This window comes from Sciurus carolinensis, chromosome 3 (assembly GCF_902686445.1).
Source record: "Sciurus carolinensis chromosome 3, mSciCar1.2, whole genome shotgun sequence".
Classification (NCBI taxonomy): domain Eukaryota; kingdom Metazoa; phylum Chordata; class Mammalia; order Rodentia; family Sciuridae; genus Sciurus; species Sciurus carolinensis.
Window position 1 is genome coordinate 37,364,395 of NC_062215.1, and position 15,848 is coordinate 37,380,242.

Sequence of the window (15,848 nt, forward strand, 5' to 3'; positions counted from 1 at the left end):
ATCTGTTAGGTGATGGCTTATTATCACAAGTTACCTGTGTTCTTGAAGCACCTACTTCTGCAAAACATTAACAGGTAACAATTTTACAAAATGAAATTAGCAAGAGTAAAAATATATTCAGCTTGTACATATACCCTATTGATAACAGGTCCTATAATAGAACATTAAATGATAGAAATAAATCCCCAATAAAATTTACTCTTTATAAGTTTAAAATTACCATTACAGACAAGTTTAATCTGGAGAATAGCAGCTGGATAAATTCCCTGCTTTAAAACTTGTATACCTGAAAAATATGAACACATTTAATATACAACTAGTGACCACTTCACAATTACCTTGACACTTTTTTCTTATCAAATTTAGTTTTTAAAGAAAAATGTAGACTCTGTAACACAGTATAATACTCTAACAGTTGTTTAACCATAATTGTATAAACCCCAATTTTTAAGACTAATTGTTCTAAAGAAAAAAACTTAATAGACACAAAGTTAAGAGTAAATTAGTGTTTCTAAGAAATCCTTGCCATTTAACCATGTCATTTTACCATATAGATTAAACTTTGGTTTATATCAGAACATTAGTATTTCACTTTAGGAAAAACCTTAAATAGCTTTAGCTGTTTCACATACATACAACCAACTTAGTTACACGCAAACTTGTTGAAACTTGCCCTTTACGTACACAGACTTTCTTAGCACTTACTTAGACCCTCATGTATTTCATCACACAGAAACATTTCCTTTTCCCTTTTACTAAATATATTTCCATACCCAGAACCTTTTATTTTCTCTTTCCTATCTGTTGACCCTTTTTTGTTCATATTCTGAAACAACTCTTATGAAATTTCTGAATTTAGATAAATTGCTCTATTTTAATAAGATTAAATATTTTGTTGTTTATAGTACTCTAATTGAAACACAGTTGAAACTTTTGGGACCCTTTGTACATAGAATTGCACTTGTTAGGACATAACTCTTAATAACCTTGTTTTTAGTTTAGTGATGACACAAAGCAAGTTTAAACCCTTTTATTTACCAACCTATGAAAACACCAATAATGTTTAAGTATGATACCCCATGGAATTTAAGGAGTTAAGAGTACTTGATGTTATTTAACAATTAGCATTTTAACTTTGCAAATTAATCAGATGTCTCTACAAACACATTTGAATAATCCCATACATGTTAACTCTAATTCACTTATTCTGTAAAAACCAAGAAATCAGACAAGTGTCCTGAACAGTATTTGCTGTCTCTTTCCTGTTGAAGAAAAGTCTTAGAAACAATTGATATTAGACATTTTATTAACATCAATATTTTATTAGCTTGACCACCTAGAGACTTGCGAGTTATTTTCAAAGACATTTTACTTTCATTAGTTTACCCAATTTGAATTGAACCTTTAAATCACGTGAATTAAAAGTATTTGGATCCATTTTTAAATTTTAATTTTAGGAGCGCTCAGTTTTGATACAGACAACACCAGACAGCACGACATACAAATAACACAACATCAAAGGCCTTGTAACTTTATAGGTGAATCTCCATTGCAATGTAACAGATGTTCAAAAGCTGTAGTTGAATAAAAAAATAGAACTTATCAAAAAAATCATGAGCTCAAAAAATATATAGAATTAAAAAAAAACAAGAGTCCTGGAAAAATGATACGGCCGTTAATTACTTTAGTAAGGCACCATAAAATTTACTGTTGCTGGAGTTTAAGTAAGGCTCTTTTTTACCTTTTTTTTCTTGGGTTTGAGACCGGTCTCCTACTGAGCCTTTAGGCTTCCTATTTACATTTCAATGTAAGCCTTGACTGAGATCTGGAAGGATCTAACAGGTTTTAACAGAAACTTTGTGCCTAGGGCATTTTAGTCATTTCATTAGGACAGGTTGGATGTCAAAGAAAATTATGAGACCTTATTTTCCATTTCTTTTGAGAATGAAGCTACTTTGCTAAGTTCCTCACTGAGATATGCCATTGGTTATTGAGTTGCCTATGGCTGTCTATCCAGGATTTATTTTCCCCTTTTGTGACAAACAGGTTAAATCTTGCTTCATAGGTAAGCTGAGGACAGGAGCTTGAAGTAAGGCCCCTTCCTGGGGCAGAATATTGTCCTATGGTGGCTATTTCCTGTAGTATTGAACCTGTTGATGACATAATTAAGCTTTTTTTTGAGATCTTTTAATTCCTATTAGCTAAGAAGTTTAGGAGTTCTGCAATGGCCTTTTGATATTCCTCCTGGGTGGAGGCACATAAAGGATGTACTTTACTTACAGAACAATCACAGAATGTTTTATCTCTGAATTTTGTTAAGTCCTTAGCTAAGGTTTGTCCGGAACAGGTGAGGGCCATGTAAATCCTGAGGCAATACTGTCTAGGTTAGTTGAGCTACAGTATCTGGTTTTTCAAAGGCAAACAAATTGCTATTCAGAGTCTAGCATAAACAGGAAAAGCCATCTTTTAAATCTAACTTAGGAAACCAAGCAGCAGTTGGAATCCAAGATAAAAGTGTATGGATTAAGAACTACAGGGTGGGGGAAATTACTGCTTCATTATTCTAAGGTCTTGGACTAGACAGTTTGCTTTTTAACTCCTAAAATGGGCAAATTGCATGGACTATTGCAAGGCATTAAAAGTTTCTATCAGTTTGAATGATCTTTAATAAGTCCTTTTTCTTGCCTATATGTTCCCTTTTTTTCTTTTTGATGTCTATTAAAGATGGAAGATGCAAGTTGGAGAAGATCATCTGAGGATTGATCAGGGCCACGTGCCAATTTTGAAATTTCCTCTAAATATTTGGGGCTGACTAAATGATAAATTTATACTTTAAAAGTAGGTGACCCTTTATGGATTCAGGATTCAGAGTGGTGTGCTTTCTTATTGCTTTCCTAAGTCTCTCCATGAAAATAGCAGGACTTTCCTGAAGGCTGCATAATAGTTTTTTTACGCATCCTACTCATTATTGGATGGTTTCTGGGAAGTGCCTGTGCTCTAGATGGTTAATAGCATAATTTTCCAGGTGAGGTCAAATACCTGGCATAAGTTTTGAAACATCTCAATATTTATTAGGATCCTCCAAAAGCCTCCTTAAATTTTTGTCTATCTTAAGTTGGGAGGGTTCCCTCAATTTTCCTCCCTTAGTGGGCGATTCCTCAAGGCTTTCTCCTCTCATGGTAGAGATTATTGATGTCAAGCATGGTAACATATGAAAGACATTTTTCTTGATCATTTGCAATTTAGCAGTATGCAGGCTAGTGGTGAACCTGGCAATACTGTTGAGAGTGAAGCTCCCATCTAAGTGGAAGAAAAGAAAAATAGACCTCAGGCGCCCGCGCCGGAGACTGTGTGCAGGGACGTCTCCCTAAGTTTGAGCTTCAATCCGGTCCAGAAAACCCATCTCTCACTACCTGGCTTTGCCAAAGTATTTCTGGCCTCCTTTGGCAAAGTGCTGGGGCTCTAGTTTGCCCTGTGCTAGAGACCCTTGGAGGATTCAGACTTAAGGGCATTACTGCTTTCCTCCCTGCCACTATAAACTCCTAATTATGAAAAACGATGACAAAAGTAAAAAGTGTGCCTTTTGCCTATCTTCTTGCCCTGTAGACGAAAGGAATCTCCGGAGGGTGAGGGGACATCTATTGGTTGTTAGGCGTATAACGCCCTTTGCTTGGAGGGTCTCATGGGAGGGGTTTTTAAATGCCTCCCTCTTGCAGCTTAAAGAGAACACCATGAGTACATTTAAGCATGGGAACAGTAATGGGGAGACTCTAGATGGACTAGTGAAGGCTAACTATGTGAACAAAGGGAACCTGGGCATTTTCATACTAATCATCCCAGGCCTTAATCCTACAGCTTGAATTCCTAATGTCTGACCTGCAAGGGAAGGGGAGCATCCAGGAGGGAGTGGATTTGCGGGAGTGTTGTGCACTGTGCGGCCCATACGGAGGCAAAGGTGATTGGCGCTTTCCCTCAGTGCCATTGTCTACCGATCAGCCTGGATACCCTTCAGGGCTGTCGGGAGGGGGAGTCTGGAGAAGGAACCTTTGGGGTCCACCCGAGAGTAGCCCGGGCCGAGAACCCCGCAGTTGCTCCAACCTTTCCTCCACCTCCACGCATCCTGGGCAGATCAGGACTAGGGACACTGTGTACTTGCGGCAATTGCGCTCCGGGCCTGGACAGAAAAGTAGGAAACGGCTTCAGCAGAGCCCCAACATGCCTGCAGAGCAGGGGATTGGAAACTTGCCTGGGCCGAGAAACCTCTCACCCGAGTCTTAAGAATGGCGGCTGCACTAACTGTGTTTAAGTAGCCGACGGGTGCCCATTTTGCCCTCCAAAAATAAAGATACAGAAAGAAAGATGCACCTCAAACAGATGTGGGGTGCGCGGAGAGAGAAGCTTACTTACCTTGGCGTAAATCTCGGTGGGACCTCCAAATCTGATACCGCCGTTTACCGGTGACGAGTTCTGCTCCTTCTAATGTTGAAGATTAAGCACTAGAGAAGCACGCCAAGGCAAACATATTAAGCAGGTTTTATTTAAAGGTAACAATACAGACTTCTCCCGGCAGGAAGAAGGGGGCCATGGCTGATGTTCTAAAGTCCCAAGAAGTGAGCACACCCTGCATCTTTTATAGGTTAAAGTCTCTTTTATTCTCCAGTTCTCTCCCCCCTTATCTCTCTCTCCTTCCTGCCTACGTGACTAGGCCCGGTTTTGCATAAGTGAGAAGCCAAGGGCAGGGGGAGGGCCAAGGTGATTCAGGCGGGTAAGGGCCAGGGGGCATTAATTAGCAGCTCCTTGTTTGCAGTCCTTGATAAAGGCAGGTAAATTTGGTAATCAATGGGCTCCGGAGATCTTTGATATTCCATTCTTCCAGGGGCAGTCTCCAACTTCCAAAGGCAGATGGCTTCATGGCTTCATTTTCTCGAATTGACCCGATTTTCTATTTCTACACTAACTACCTGTCCTTAATTCTGGCTTCAGTTTGACCAGTCTTCCTTGTCTTCATCATAATGCCATAAACTTTAAGTGAGTTCCCCCACTGTCAATTGTACCCAGAGACTCTCTCTTGATATACCTATGTATCTAGGATGCTCTGTCTAGTGAAGGTCACATTGATCACATGGAGACTGTAAGGGATTGTTCTCTTCAGAAATCAGCAGGGCCAGGACATAGGTGTTTGAAATCATGGGGACTCGGGAGGCCTTTGTATTTAGCTCTGTGGGCAACAGGCAGGGCTGCACCCTGAAGTATCCCCTGGTCAAATAAGGCAGATCTTTAAAAGGGGAGACTATTTTGTCCCCAAGTTATAGTTTAATAATACTGGAACCCATTGCTCCATTCCTTGTGATTGGCACCTTTCATCTTCCATCCCCATTTAGATAGGCTAGTTAACCGTATCAGACAATGAGTTTAATGGGCCGCAGATGAGGTTTTTTTCGAATGTAAAGGCAACCCTGTGAGGTTAAGCATTCCAATCCACTCCTTTTTCCCAGAGTGGTGGGAAAATGAAATGGGGGTGGACTCAAATGGAGATTACAAAAAATTCAGACTTAAGGACTAAAAATATACAGCCTAATAGAAAGTCACGGGCCAAGCCAACAGCCTTGGTACATTCCCAACATCTGTTACAGCATAGATTCCAACAATTAGCCTCAATGCTTTTAGTGTCTGTTTAGCATGGACTCTGATCAATGCCTTTATCCAGAAGTCTAAGTTCCTGAACTAGTATACTCAAGGGGAAAAGCTTTCTACCAGTTTCCCCCATCACATCACAGGGAGTTCCATCTTTTCCCCTCTCATTTAAAACTAACTTTCTTTTATTTTTGTCCTCTGCCACCATCCTTGAATTTCACTTTTTGAACCCATGATTCAAGAACCCAGAAAGAAAATCAGTGAGGCCTATGGCTCACATAGATTTTATTTATCTGCAGTAGTGATACCACTTTTCACCGGTGACAAGTCCTACTTCCTCAGGTGTTGAAGTATAACGCCGGAGAAGCACGCTGAGGCAAATGTAGAGTGGAAATTAAGCTTTATTGAAGAAAAGTAAAAGTAGACTTCTCCCGGGTGGAAGAAGGGGACCCAAAGGCGGAATCTGTGGGATGAGCAAATCTTGTCCTTTTTATAGGTTTTATTCTCCCATACTTTTCCCCTTATCTCTTTCCTTCCTGCCTACAGGATTAGGCCCGGTTTTGCAGGTGAGATGTAAGAAGTGAAAAGCGGATGGGGCAGGGGGAAGGCCAAAGTGATTCAGGCAGGTAAGGGCCCAGGGGGCATTAATCAGCATCTCCCTGCCTGTAGTCTCTGACAAGCGCAGGTAAATTTGGTTATCAATGGGCTCTGCAGGCTCTTGACACTCCATTCTCCCAGGGCAGCCTCCAACTTCCAGAGGCAGATGGCTTTCATGGCCTCCATTTCCTCCATCTGACCTGATCCCCTAATTCTGCACCAACTGCCTATCCCCAATTCTGGCTTCAGTAGCAGCAAACTAAACCCTGTTCTCAAACTCCAATTTTATTCCCATGGACAAAGAGTGACTGGAAAGCAAGGTAGAGGTCAGGTCCTTTTTGCCCTTTTCTCTATAGACCAGGCAGCTTTCCTGGGATTTTCTTTTTTCTCCTTTATCTCAGGACTGGTGTCCCTGACCTACAGCGGGATGATTTGCCCCTGCCTGGAGTCAGTCTGAGAAGTAGTACTCAGACTGTCAGCACTGGGTTGAAAAGAAAAACAAATCATTTTTAAAATCCTCCTTTACTGTCCTGCTATACTCACACATTAGAGGGAGCACCTTTTTGCCGCCAACTTAGTTTTTGCCTGTTAAGACTCCTTGTTATGTAATGGCATACATTCCTGTACATTCAGAATCTCCACTTAATTTTATCTCTGACAGACCAACTCCCAACTGCAAGATCGTACAATAATTCAGAAAGCCCTTCAAAGACCAGAAAAATGCAGCTCAGCTCAGGACTCAGCAGTTCCAGCTCCTCCTGGCGGAACTGCCGCTGTGCACGCCCGTCTCAGTTGCGGCTCGACAATAGCTCCCAGAAAAATCCACGGCGGACACAAGGCCTCACGCAAGAGACTTTATTATGCGGAGGACTAGTGCGTCTGCTCCGGGGTGAAAAGAAAGGAAAAGAGAAAGATGGCGTGGACGCTTCTCCCAGATATTGGAATCTCTTGGGCTGGAAGGAACCAATAGCAGAGGAGAATACTTGCAAGCTGACTGATGAACCAATAGCTAGCTAGCATGTTAGGACGTAAAGTGGGAAGCAGGAAAATGGCTGTAGCGTAGGCCAGAAATTCCTGTAATGTAAGAGGTGGGCGGAGCACAGATTGACAAGTGGTTGGGAGGCGGGGAAAAATGGCTGCACCTGAAAGAGCGAAGTATTGGTTTTGTATCACAGTACTGTAAGAAAAATGCGGCTCAGTTCAGGTCCCAAGGCAGCTCAGACCTTTGAATCCAGGGGAGTAAGCAGTCTGGGGTGCCCAGTCTGAGTCGTGGTCCAGCGACAGCACCCAGAAAGTCACTCTGTACAAGGGAACTCACACCAGAGATTTTATTAGGTGGACAACTGCATCCACTCAGGATTGGGAAAGAAAAGAGAGAGGGGGGAGGGGAGAGAATGGCACAGGAACTTCTCCTAAGTAGTGGAATTTCGTGGGCTAACAACAATCAGGCTAATTGCTGAGAAGGGGCTCGCAGTCTGACTAGTGGACCAATAACTGACTAGGATGTTCACAGACTGACGATCTAGGTTGTAAGATGGGAGAGGGAGAAATGGCTGCAGCATAAAGGGTGGGGAAGCAGCTTTATACTAGTTACAGTAAAGCATCATCCTTTTTTTAGACAGGTTTGTACCTATAGGTGGCCCATTCAGCCAAGACCTTTCCCAATAAACAGTCTATAGGACCAACACAGTATTGCCCATGTCTTAAGGGGCCAGAAACAAATGCAAACAAAAAAACATAGGGACAGAGAGGATCCCCAAACCGTGACCAGCAGACGGGAACCTTTAAAAACATACAGACAGATGGGGGAAATTCCCCCAAGTTCCCAATTCCCACTTAGCCATGACTTCTACACCAGTGGTGCCACAGATGTCCCCACGAAAAGGGACCAGATATTCCCACAAAGGGGAACCAGTTGTGTAGAATCAAGGGACTCGGTGTGCACGCCCGGGAGGGGTTGGCTGGGGGGGGTTTACAAATGGCCAAGGTGTCATGACTTTATTGAATTCAGTTTCTTTTTTCTCCAAGTAGACCAAGATGGAGCAATCCTTACAGTGCAGGGAAGGAAGACAGGAGTTCCCAGAAGCAAAGGGGGCTTTGCCAGCTTCTGGGTGTCCCTCAGTCCCTCCCTTTACTTAAAGGAATAGCTCCTCTGGTTTGACACGAGGCACACTCGCCTTGTAATGTACAAAGCTGCTCCCCCACCCTTTGCATCACAACCTAGCTTGTCAGTCTGAAAGCTGCTCTCCCCGCCCTTTCTGCTGCAGCCATTTCCCCGCCTCCCAACTGCTGTCAGTCTGTGAACATCCTAGCTAGCTATTGGTTCATCAGTCAGCTTGCAAGTATCCTTCTCCATTATTGGTCCCCTATTAGCCCGAAGGAATTCAACTGCTTCACGGTAGCTACCCCGCCATCTTCTCTCTTGCTTTTCTCTCCTACACACTTGCTTACTTTCTCCTCCTCGCTTTTCCACTCTTTCTTGTGCGCGCCCTTTCTCTTTCCCTTTCTTTTCCTCTCTTACCTTTCAGGGAGTCTCTGTTTGCTTAATAAACTCCCTTATGTGATTTTGATACCGCTGTTTACCGGTGACAAGTCCTGCTTCCTCAGGTGTTGAAGTACAACGTCGGAGAAGCACGCCGAGGCAAATGTAGAGTGGAAAATGCAGCTTTATTAAAGAAAAGGAAAAGCAGACTTCTCCCGGGTGGAAGAAGGGGACCCAAAGGCGGAATCCATGGGATGAGCAAATCTTGTCCTTTTTATGGGTTTCATTCTCCCATCTCTTTTCCCCCTTATCTCCTCCCTTCCTGCCCACCGGATTAGGCCTGGTTTTGAAATGTAAAAAGCGAAAAGCGGATGGGGCAGAGGGAGGGTCAAGGTGTCTCAGACAGGCAAGGGCCCAGGGGGCATTGATTAGCACCTTCTTGCCTGCAGTCTCTGGCAAGGGCAGGTAAATCTGGTTATCAATGGGTTCTGCATGTCCTTGATATTCCATTCTCCCATGGCAGTCTCCAACTTCCAGAGGCGGATGGCTTGATGGCCTCTATTTTCTTGATCTGACCCGATTTCCTATTTCTACACTAACTGCCTGTCCCCAATTCTGGCTTCAATTTCCCATGTCCGGCGTGGTTTTTGTGGGATTCCTTACATGCCTGTCTCCTAACTTTCCAATAGTCAGGCTTCAAAAAGTGCACCGCATGGCAGTTTGGTTGCTTGGAGTGCCAGGCCTGCCCAAGAAAGCCGAAGAGGGGGCTCCTCTCTGGTCCCACCTAGGGTACCAAATTTGTTACCAAAAACTTGGTCCTTGTCCCAATGCTAATTCGATAATGAGTTTTGAGAAAAAGGAAAAAGAAGGTTTATTGCTTTACTAGCAAAGGAGAAACACTGGGGAATCCTGTCCCAAAGGCTCTGATTCTGTCCATCAGGAGGAACAGGGTGGTTTAAAGGAGCTCTTCAGGGGTTACATTCCAGGTGTGCTCTGGTGGCGGGTTCCAGGGGCCTCCACAGCAGGTTAGGATTCGCTCATTAATTTGGAGATAGTCATCTCTCAGATCCTCAGCAGGCATCTTCTTCCTATAGAGCACAGATAGCTCCAGGTAATTTTGTTCCCTGTCCCCCTGGTTGGAGAAGGAGAGAGGGACAAGAGAAAAGGAAAAAATTGTCCCTTTCAAAAATAAGTCTCGGAGCTATATTCAAAAGGTGAAGTGTGTAAGGAAATTCCATGAAACCACGCTGGACACAGGAAATCACATAAGGGAATTTATTAAGCAAACAGAGTGTCTCCCTGCAGGGTAAGAGAGAAAATGAGAGGAAAAGAGAAAGGAAAAGAAAAGGGCTTGCGCTAGAGAGAGTGGAAAGCGAGGAGGAGGAAAAGCAAGTGTGTAGGAGAGAGAAGCAAAAGAGGAAAGATGGCGGTTGAATTCCTTCGGGCTAACAGGGGACCAATATCGGAGAAGGATACTTGCAAAGTGAATGATGAACCAATTGCTAACAAGTGGTTGGGAGGCGGGGAAAATGGCTGCACCAGAAAGGGCCGGGGAGCAGCTTTATACATTACAAAGTGGACCACTGTTACTCTTTAGCAGCTGGAAGTTCCTGTTGGAGTGGGGAGAATTTTGTAGCAACAGGAACTTTTGGCCTTTGTGGCCTGTAATCTTCCTCTAGGGGAATGGTGGCTCACTGGAGCAGGACCATTCAAATGCAAATTTCAGGTCTTGGGCTAACTCATCTTCCTCAGACTCTGAATCCTCTCCAGAGTCCTGCATAGCGACCCTTCCCCCATCTTCCTGTATCTCTTTGTCTAATGGAATGTGCTTTGCCTCTGCCTCCAAATTCTTTCCCTGACTTTTGCTTAACATGTTTCTGGTAGACAAAGAGGTCCTTAAAGGTGGGCTGTCCTGCCTATTAGGTCTAAAACTTTTAACAGCATTTCTAAGTCCTGTAGTTAAGTCTCCCAAGGTCCATAATCCAATATCTTGGTCCAAATACAAGCAAGTCTCTATTAAAGTCCAATTTTTTTCTACATTTTCAATTGCACTCCTAGGCATGTTAGCTGAAATGCAACCAGCATGCAGCTCCCTGCCAAGTTTTCCCCAAGTATGCAAATCAAGCGATTCTTTCTCAGAAAACCACGGATAAACTTTCAGAATCACCTCTAAGAATTGAGTAAGATGGACTCATTTTTTCAAACTTTCCCCTCTGTTTTATGATAGTTTTCAGTAAATTTCCTTCTCTGTAGAGAGTGAATTCCCCATGCTTAGTGTTACACTATGGAAGATTCCTCTCTCTTCTTTCTTGCTATGAAAGATTTCTCTCTCTTCTTTCTCATTATGAAAGATTACTTTCTCTTCTTTCTATGAGCTATTCACATGCAAGTGCTTTCCATGAGAGATGGCCACCACCCACCTGTAATTTTTCTCTTCTGATTCCTCTCAAATAGTCCCTGTTGTTAGGCAGATGTTAGGGGCAGTTTTGGTTCATCGATAACTCCCAGAAAAACGCTCTGCAGACACAGGTCCCACACAAGGAACTTTATTTTATGCAGACGATTCCCGTCCGCTCGGGAAAAAAGGGAAGAAGGAAAAAAAAAAGATGGCGCAGGGTTTCTCCTCAGATATCGGAATTTCGCAGGCTGGGAGGAACCAATCACGGAGGAGAATTATTACAGACTGACTGATGGACCAATGACATATTAGAACGTAAAGCGGGAGGCAGGAAGATTATGGCAACGTAAGCCGGAAATTCCTGTAACGGGAGAGGCGGGCATAACGCAGATTGACGGGTGGTTGGGAGGCCAGATTCCTCACACCTGTTTGGGGTGCCATTGCTCACTCAAGTCCTATATGGGTAAGGAAAAGTGTTCCGGTCGGAGGGATGGGCTGGCTGTGAAATAAAAGCTATGAAATTTATTTATCAGAAATAATAACAGAAGACAGAATTGTCTTAAAGGTAGGGATGTGACCAGTTGAGCTGTCCAGAAGGGTCTGGCTCCAACACAGGAAGGAGCCCACATTTTCTTAATTTATATCGCTACAGATCAAAAGGGACTGGTAGGAACTTGTTTGCCAAAAACAGGATAGGGGGTGGAGGTAAGCAAACCATTTGGCTCTAGCAGGTCACTCTCACATTCAAGGCTTGTATTTGAACTTCGGCAGTGAACCAATGCAGGATAACCATATGACTCAGGCAATCTGGAACAATTTTCCATAATTGTGAGTTCCTGAGGGCAGATCCTTCTGTCTAATAGCTCAACCAACCTTGGTTCTCATACAAGCCCTGAATGGCTCCCTGCAGATAACATTTTTGCTTCAGTTATCACATTACCACCTCCTCTTCTATTGTCAAAATTTCCTCCTGCATACCTGATAAGGACACATGACAACATTTAGGGCTTGACCAGATAAACCAAGATAATTTCTTCATCTCAGGATCCTGAAGAAAAGATCCTATTGACAAAGTTCCTTTTGCCATGTAAGGTAGTGCTCACAGGTTCTGGGGATTAGGATGTGGATACCTTGGGGGATATTGTTTAGCCTATTACATGACCAGTACTTCATTTCAGGCCTGGGGATGATCCATTCTGCCTCCCAACCCATCCCCTCAGAATAGAGTTGTGTATCTTTCTCCAAATCTATACTTTAACCTTCTAGGCCACCCCAACTTTCCCTGTGTTCACTTTCTCTGGGTCCTGAGACTATCCTAGGATGGTGTCATCTAATGGAACTTTCTGTGATGACTGACAATTCTATATTTGCACTGCCCAACATGGTAGCCACAATTACATGTGGCTATTGAGCACTTGAATGTGACTTTGTGTGACAGAGAAACTGAATTTTAAATTTTATTTCGCTTTAATTAAATCTAATTGAAATTTAAATAACCACTCTGGCTAGTGACTAGTGACTTCTTATTCCCTCTACAGTGTGGTGCTGCCCCTGTTTATAATTTCTCCACAAGATGTTAAACTCATAATCCTTAGCATCACAGCTATATTTTTGGCTTATCCATTCATGGCACTTCCCAAGTCAATATCAGAGAGCTCAGATCTAGACAAATGAAAACAGAGGGTAAGGCCAAGTGGGTTCTTTGATGCAAGCCTCTCCTCACACTTGTTTTGGATCAGCTGTGCTCCTAACCTCCTTCTCCAAGTTCCTGTAGAATCTGAAGAGGTTTCCACAGGGCTCTGGAGTGATGGGGGTAGCTGAGGGCAGGTCAGGCAATTGGATTATGTCTATTAACCCAGAGAAGTAAAAGGCCCTGTACTTCTGCTTTTTCATGAAGCTGAGAACACTCAAATTATTTTCAAGGTAGTCTCTTCCTTATCTACCTTACTCAATGGCCACCCTTTGGGGGACCACAGAAATGTGTCCTTAGGAAAGGTGCACAAGAAAGGGTACTAAGCTGGAGGTTGACACTGGCTGGAGTTCTGTTGTGCTAAGTGACCTTTGGCAAGTGACTTCCCAGTTCTTGGCCCTTAGTTTCCATAAGATGAGAGGTTTGGAACACATGGTCTAAGTGTTTCTCACAGCTTTAACAAACTGTGACTCTGTTCCACGGATCAGGCTTTATTGTGTACGTAATTACACTTCACATCCGGGTTCTCTCTAACGCACATGGTATTAAGTTCTGATTGAGAGTTACTAAATACCCATGACTTTAGGTTACTCCCACAGCGCTGCAGAACAAAACCAGACACATCTACTTTTGTTCTCATGATGCCCCTTCACATTTGCTTTGATCTTCAGAGTGCTGCCTTGAACTAATCTGATCCCCATGACAAGGACAGACATTAAGGCTCAGAGAAGGAGGGAGAGAATTTTCCACAGGCCAGGCCCCATGATGGGTACCTAACACATTGCCTTACAACAGCCCTTCAAAGTGGGTAATATCTTCCCCATTTCCCAGGTAGGAAAATGGAGGTCCAGTAAGGCAAAATGATTTTCCCAATGTTTTGCTGGTAATAAGATGATGAAGTTGCTTTTCTGATTCTGAACAACTTCCTGTTCCTCTACAGTATGCTGCTACCCCTGTCTACAGTTTCCCCATGGAAAGTTAAACTCATAACCCCTAGCACCACAGCTGTCTTTTTGGATCATCCTTTCATGGTGCTCCCAAGATGACCTCAAAAAGTCACTTGACCTCTCTGTGCCTCTTTTTTTTTCTACACTTGTAAAATAGAGGGCAACAGAGCATTAGATTTAGTAATTGCTAAAGACTTCATAATTGCTCATACTTTCTGTTTTTTGAAACTGTAGTTTGTCACAACTAATAGTACCAGGCAATTCCCTTCACCACAAATCAAATTAAAAATCACAAAGAAAGTCTACATTTGCAAACAAAGAAAAAACATTTTATTATGAAAATTCCTGGAATCAACTGCACTATCCATGTATCCACAATAGCAGAGAAGTCATGGGTGGACCGTCCCCATGGGGGACATGTGTCCATAAATAACAGAAATAACTCCAAATACAATAACAAAGCATACAATAAAGATTAAATTAAGAGAAGGAATAGGGGTTCCTGAGAGGAGTCGAGAACATGGAGAATAAGGTGCATCTTGCTGAGAAGTGCAGGGGTCTCAGGTGATCTCACTGAAGACACCCTGCCCCTGAGCCTGGCGCAGCTCAGTTCAGTTCCAGGTCATCCATGTACTCCTGGACCCAGGTCTCACTGGGGTTGGCACAGACTTGCCTGCCCTTTTTGGTTTGGAATCTGTAGGACAAAGAGTGGACACATTAGAATCCCAGGGACCACTGAGGACCTTCAATACTACCTCTCTTGCCTGTGGTAGGCATCTTTCTCGGCTTGACTGTGGCTCATGTTAGGCATCTCTATTGGATGGGATCCTTCTAGAATGACCCTGGAACCATACTTTTATAACTTCTACCCACTGGATTTATCTGTAGCCCCAGGGATTTCCCAGATTAGAAACCAGTGGACTTTGTAATCCATATGGTTCTATCTTTCCTTTTCCTAGCAATGTCTTTTCCGTTTTTCTGATCTTCTTTAAGAAATTTGCTTATGTCTCATGATGATTTTTGACTTTTCCTGACTTTCTGGCCTCTGGATAGCTTCTTCCCCAGGAAGCAGCTTCTTGTCCTTTGTCTGTCACCTAGCCACTTTCAGGACTCAAAAAGTGACCCCATGACCTGCTTCCTCGCTGCCCTTGGCAGAGCTTCAGCCCTGAGAACCACTTCCCCCTGCTTAATCACCTCCTGCCCAAAATGGGCTCCCTTTTGAATCCCACCCCTCACCCTTGCCTCCCAGAGCAGCCCAGGGGTAGATACTCACACCACGGCAGGCTGGGAGCAGAGGCTGCTGGTCTCAAAGTAGTCAGTCACAAAGTTTCGAGGAAGCTTCCGCAGGGTGTAAGAGAAGCAGCAGGCAGTGGGAGGGTCTGAGCCCACTGGAAGGAAAGGTGCATGTGAGATCAAATTCGAAGATCTACACAGGAGCTATTCATTTTGGATTCTAATTATGGGCCTGCATTGAACATCCCTGCAGAGCTATCATAACCCCAATTATGGTTCCTATATCCATGCCCACCCACCCAGAGTGGCACTCATATTCTAAGTAAGGAATCCTGAGCAAAGATGAGAAAGAGTTCTAGCAGACTGGAACTAGAATGAGTCTCAGAACATGTCTTACTCCCTTTGTATGACAGATGGGGAAACCAAGGCACAGAGAGGGACAGGCTTAAGCCAGTAGTCAGAGACAGCTTGTTCAACTTTCTGGTTTCTAGCCCATCCTCCTCTGTTGGTTGTTAATTCTTAAGAAAACAGGACCTTAAGTTTTATTGACTGTCTTCTAGACTACATTGAACAGCAGGCTACTTGGAAATCTTCCCAGCTCCGTTTTTGTCCCCTCCTAGCTCCTACCTTGACCCTAGAAATAACAGTGAACTTACTTGGTGCTGAGAGCACTGGAGAGCAGAAGGCAGCCCCGAGCACAAGGAGAGAGAAGACAGTCACGCAGAGCTTCATGGTTTTGGTGGAGGAGAGGTTTGCCTAGAGCTGAGACTGCAGAGCTCAGAAGCTTCAGAACCTGGCGACGTCCTGTGCTGATCTGAGTTGCAAACCCCTCTTTATAGGGATTCTGAGGCCTGGGACAGAGGTGGA

The 15,848-nt window shown here is 43.6% G+C and overlaps 1 protein-coding gene across 1 annotated transcript; it reads right to left on the reverse strand.

Annotated features, from left to right (window-relative positions):
* Positions 1–14,055: 14,055 nt before the first annotated feature.
* On the reverse strand, positions 14,056–15,848 carry LOC124980411 (C-C motif chemokine 4). The gene is made up of 3 exons (XM_047545932.1): positions 15,638–15,848; positions 15,022–15,136; positions 14,056–14,442 (listed from the first exon to the last, which is right to left on the reverse strand). The coding sequence occupies exons 1-3, from the start codon at positions 15,711–15,713 to the stop codon at positions 14,355–14,357; spliced, it is 279 nt and encodes a 92-aa protein (XP_047401888.1). The 5' UTR covers positions 15,714–15,848; the 3' UTR covers positions 14,056–14,354.

Excerpts from the sequence above, each read along its gene's own strand:
- LOC124980411 (XM_047545932.1), bottom strand. The coding sequence starts at position 15,713 with ATGAAGCTCTGCGTGACTGTCTTCTCTCTCCTTGTGCTCGGGGCTGCC. Across the intron at positions 15,137-15,637 it reads TCCAGTGCTCTCAGCACCAA|TGGGCTCAGACCCTCCCACT; the intron begins GTAAGTTCACTG and ends CTTTCCTTCCAG. Across the intron at positions 14,443-15,021 it reads TGCTCCCAGCCTGCCGTGGT|ATTCCAAACCAAAAAGGGCA; the intron begins GTGAGTATCTAC and ends TTTGTCCTACAG.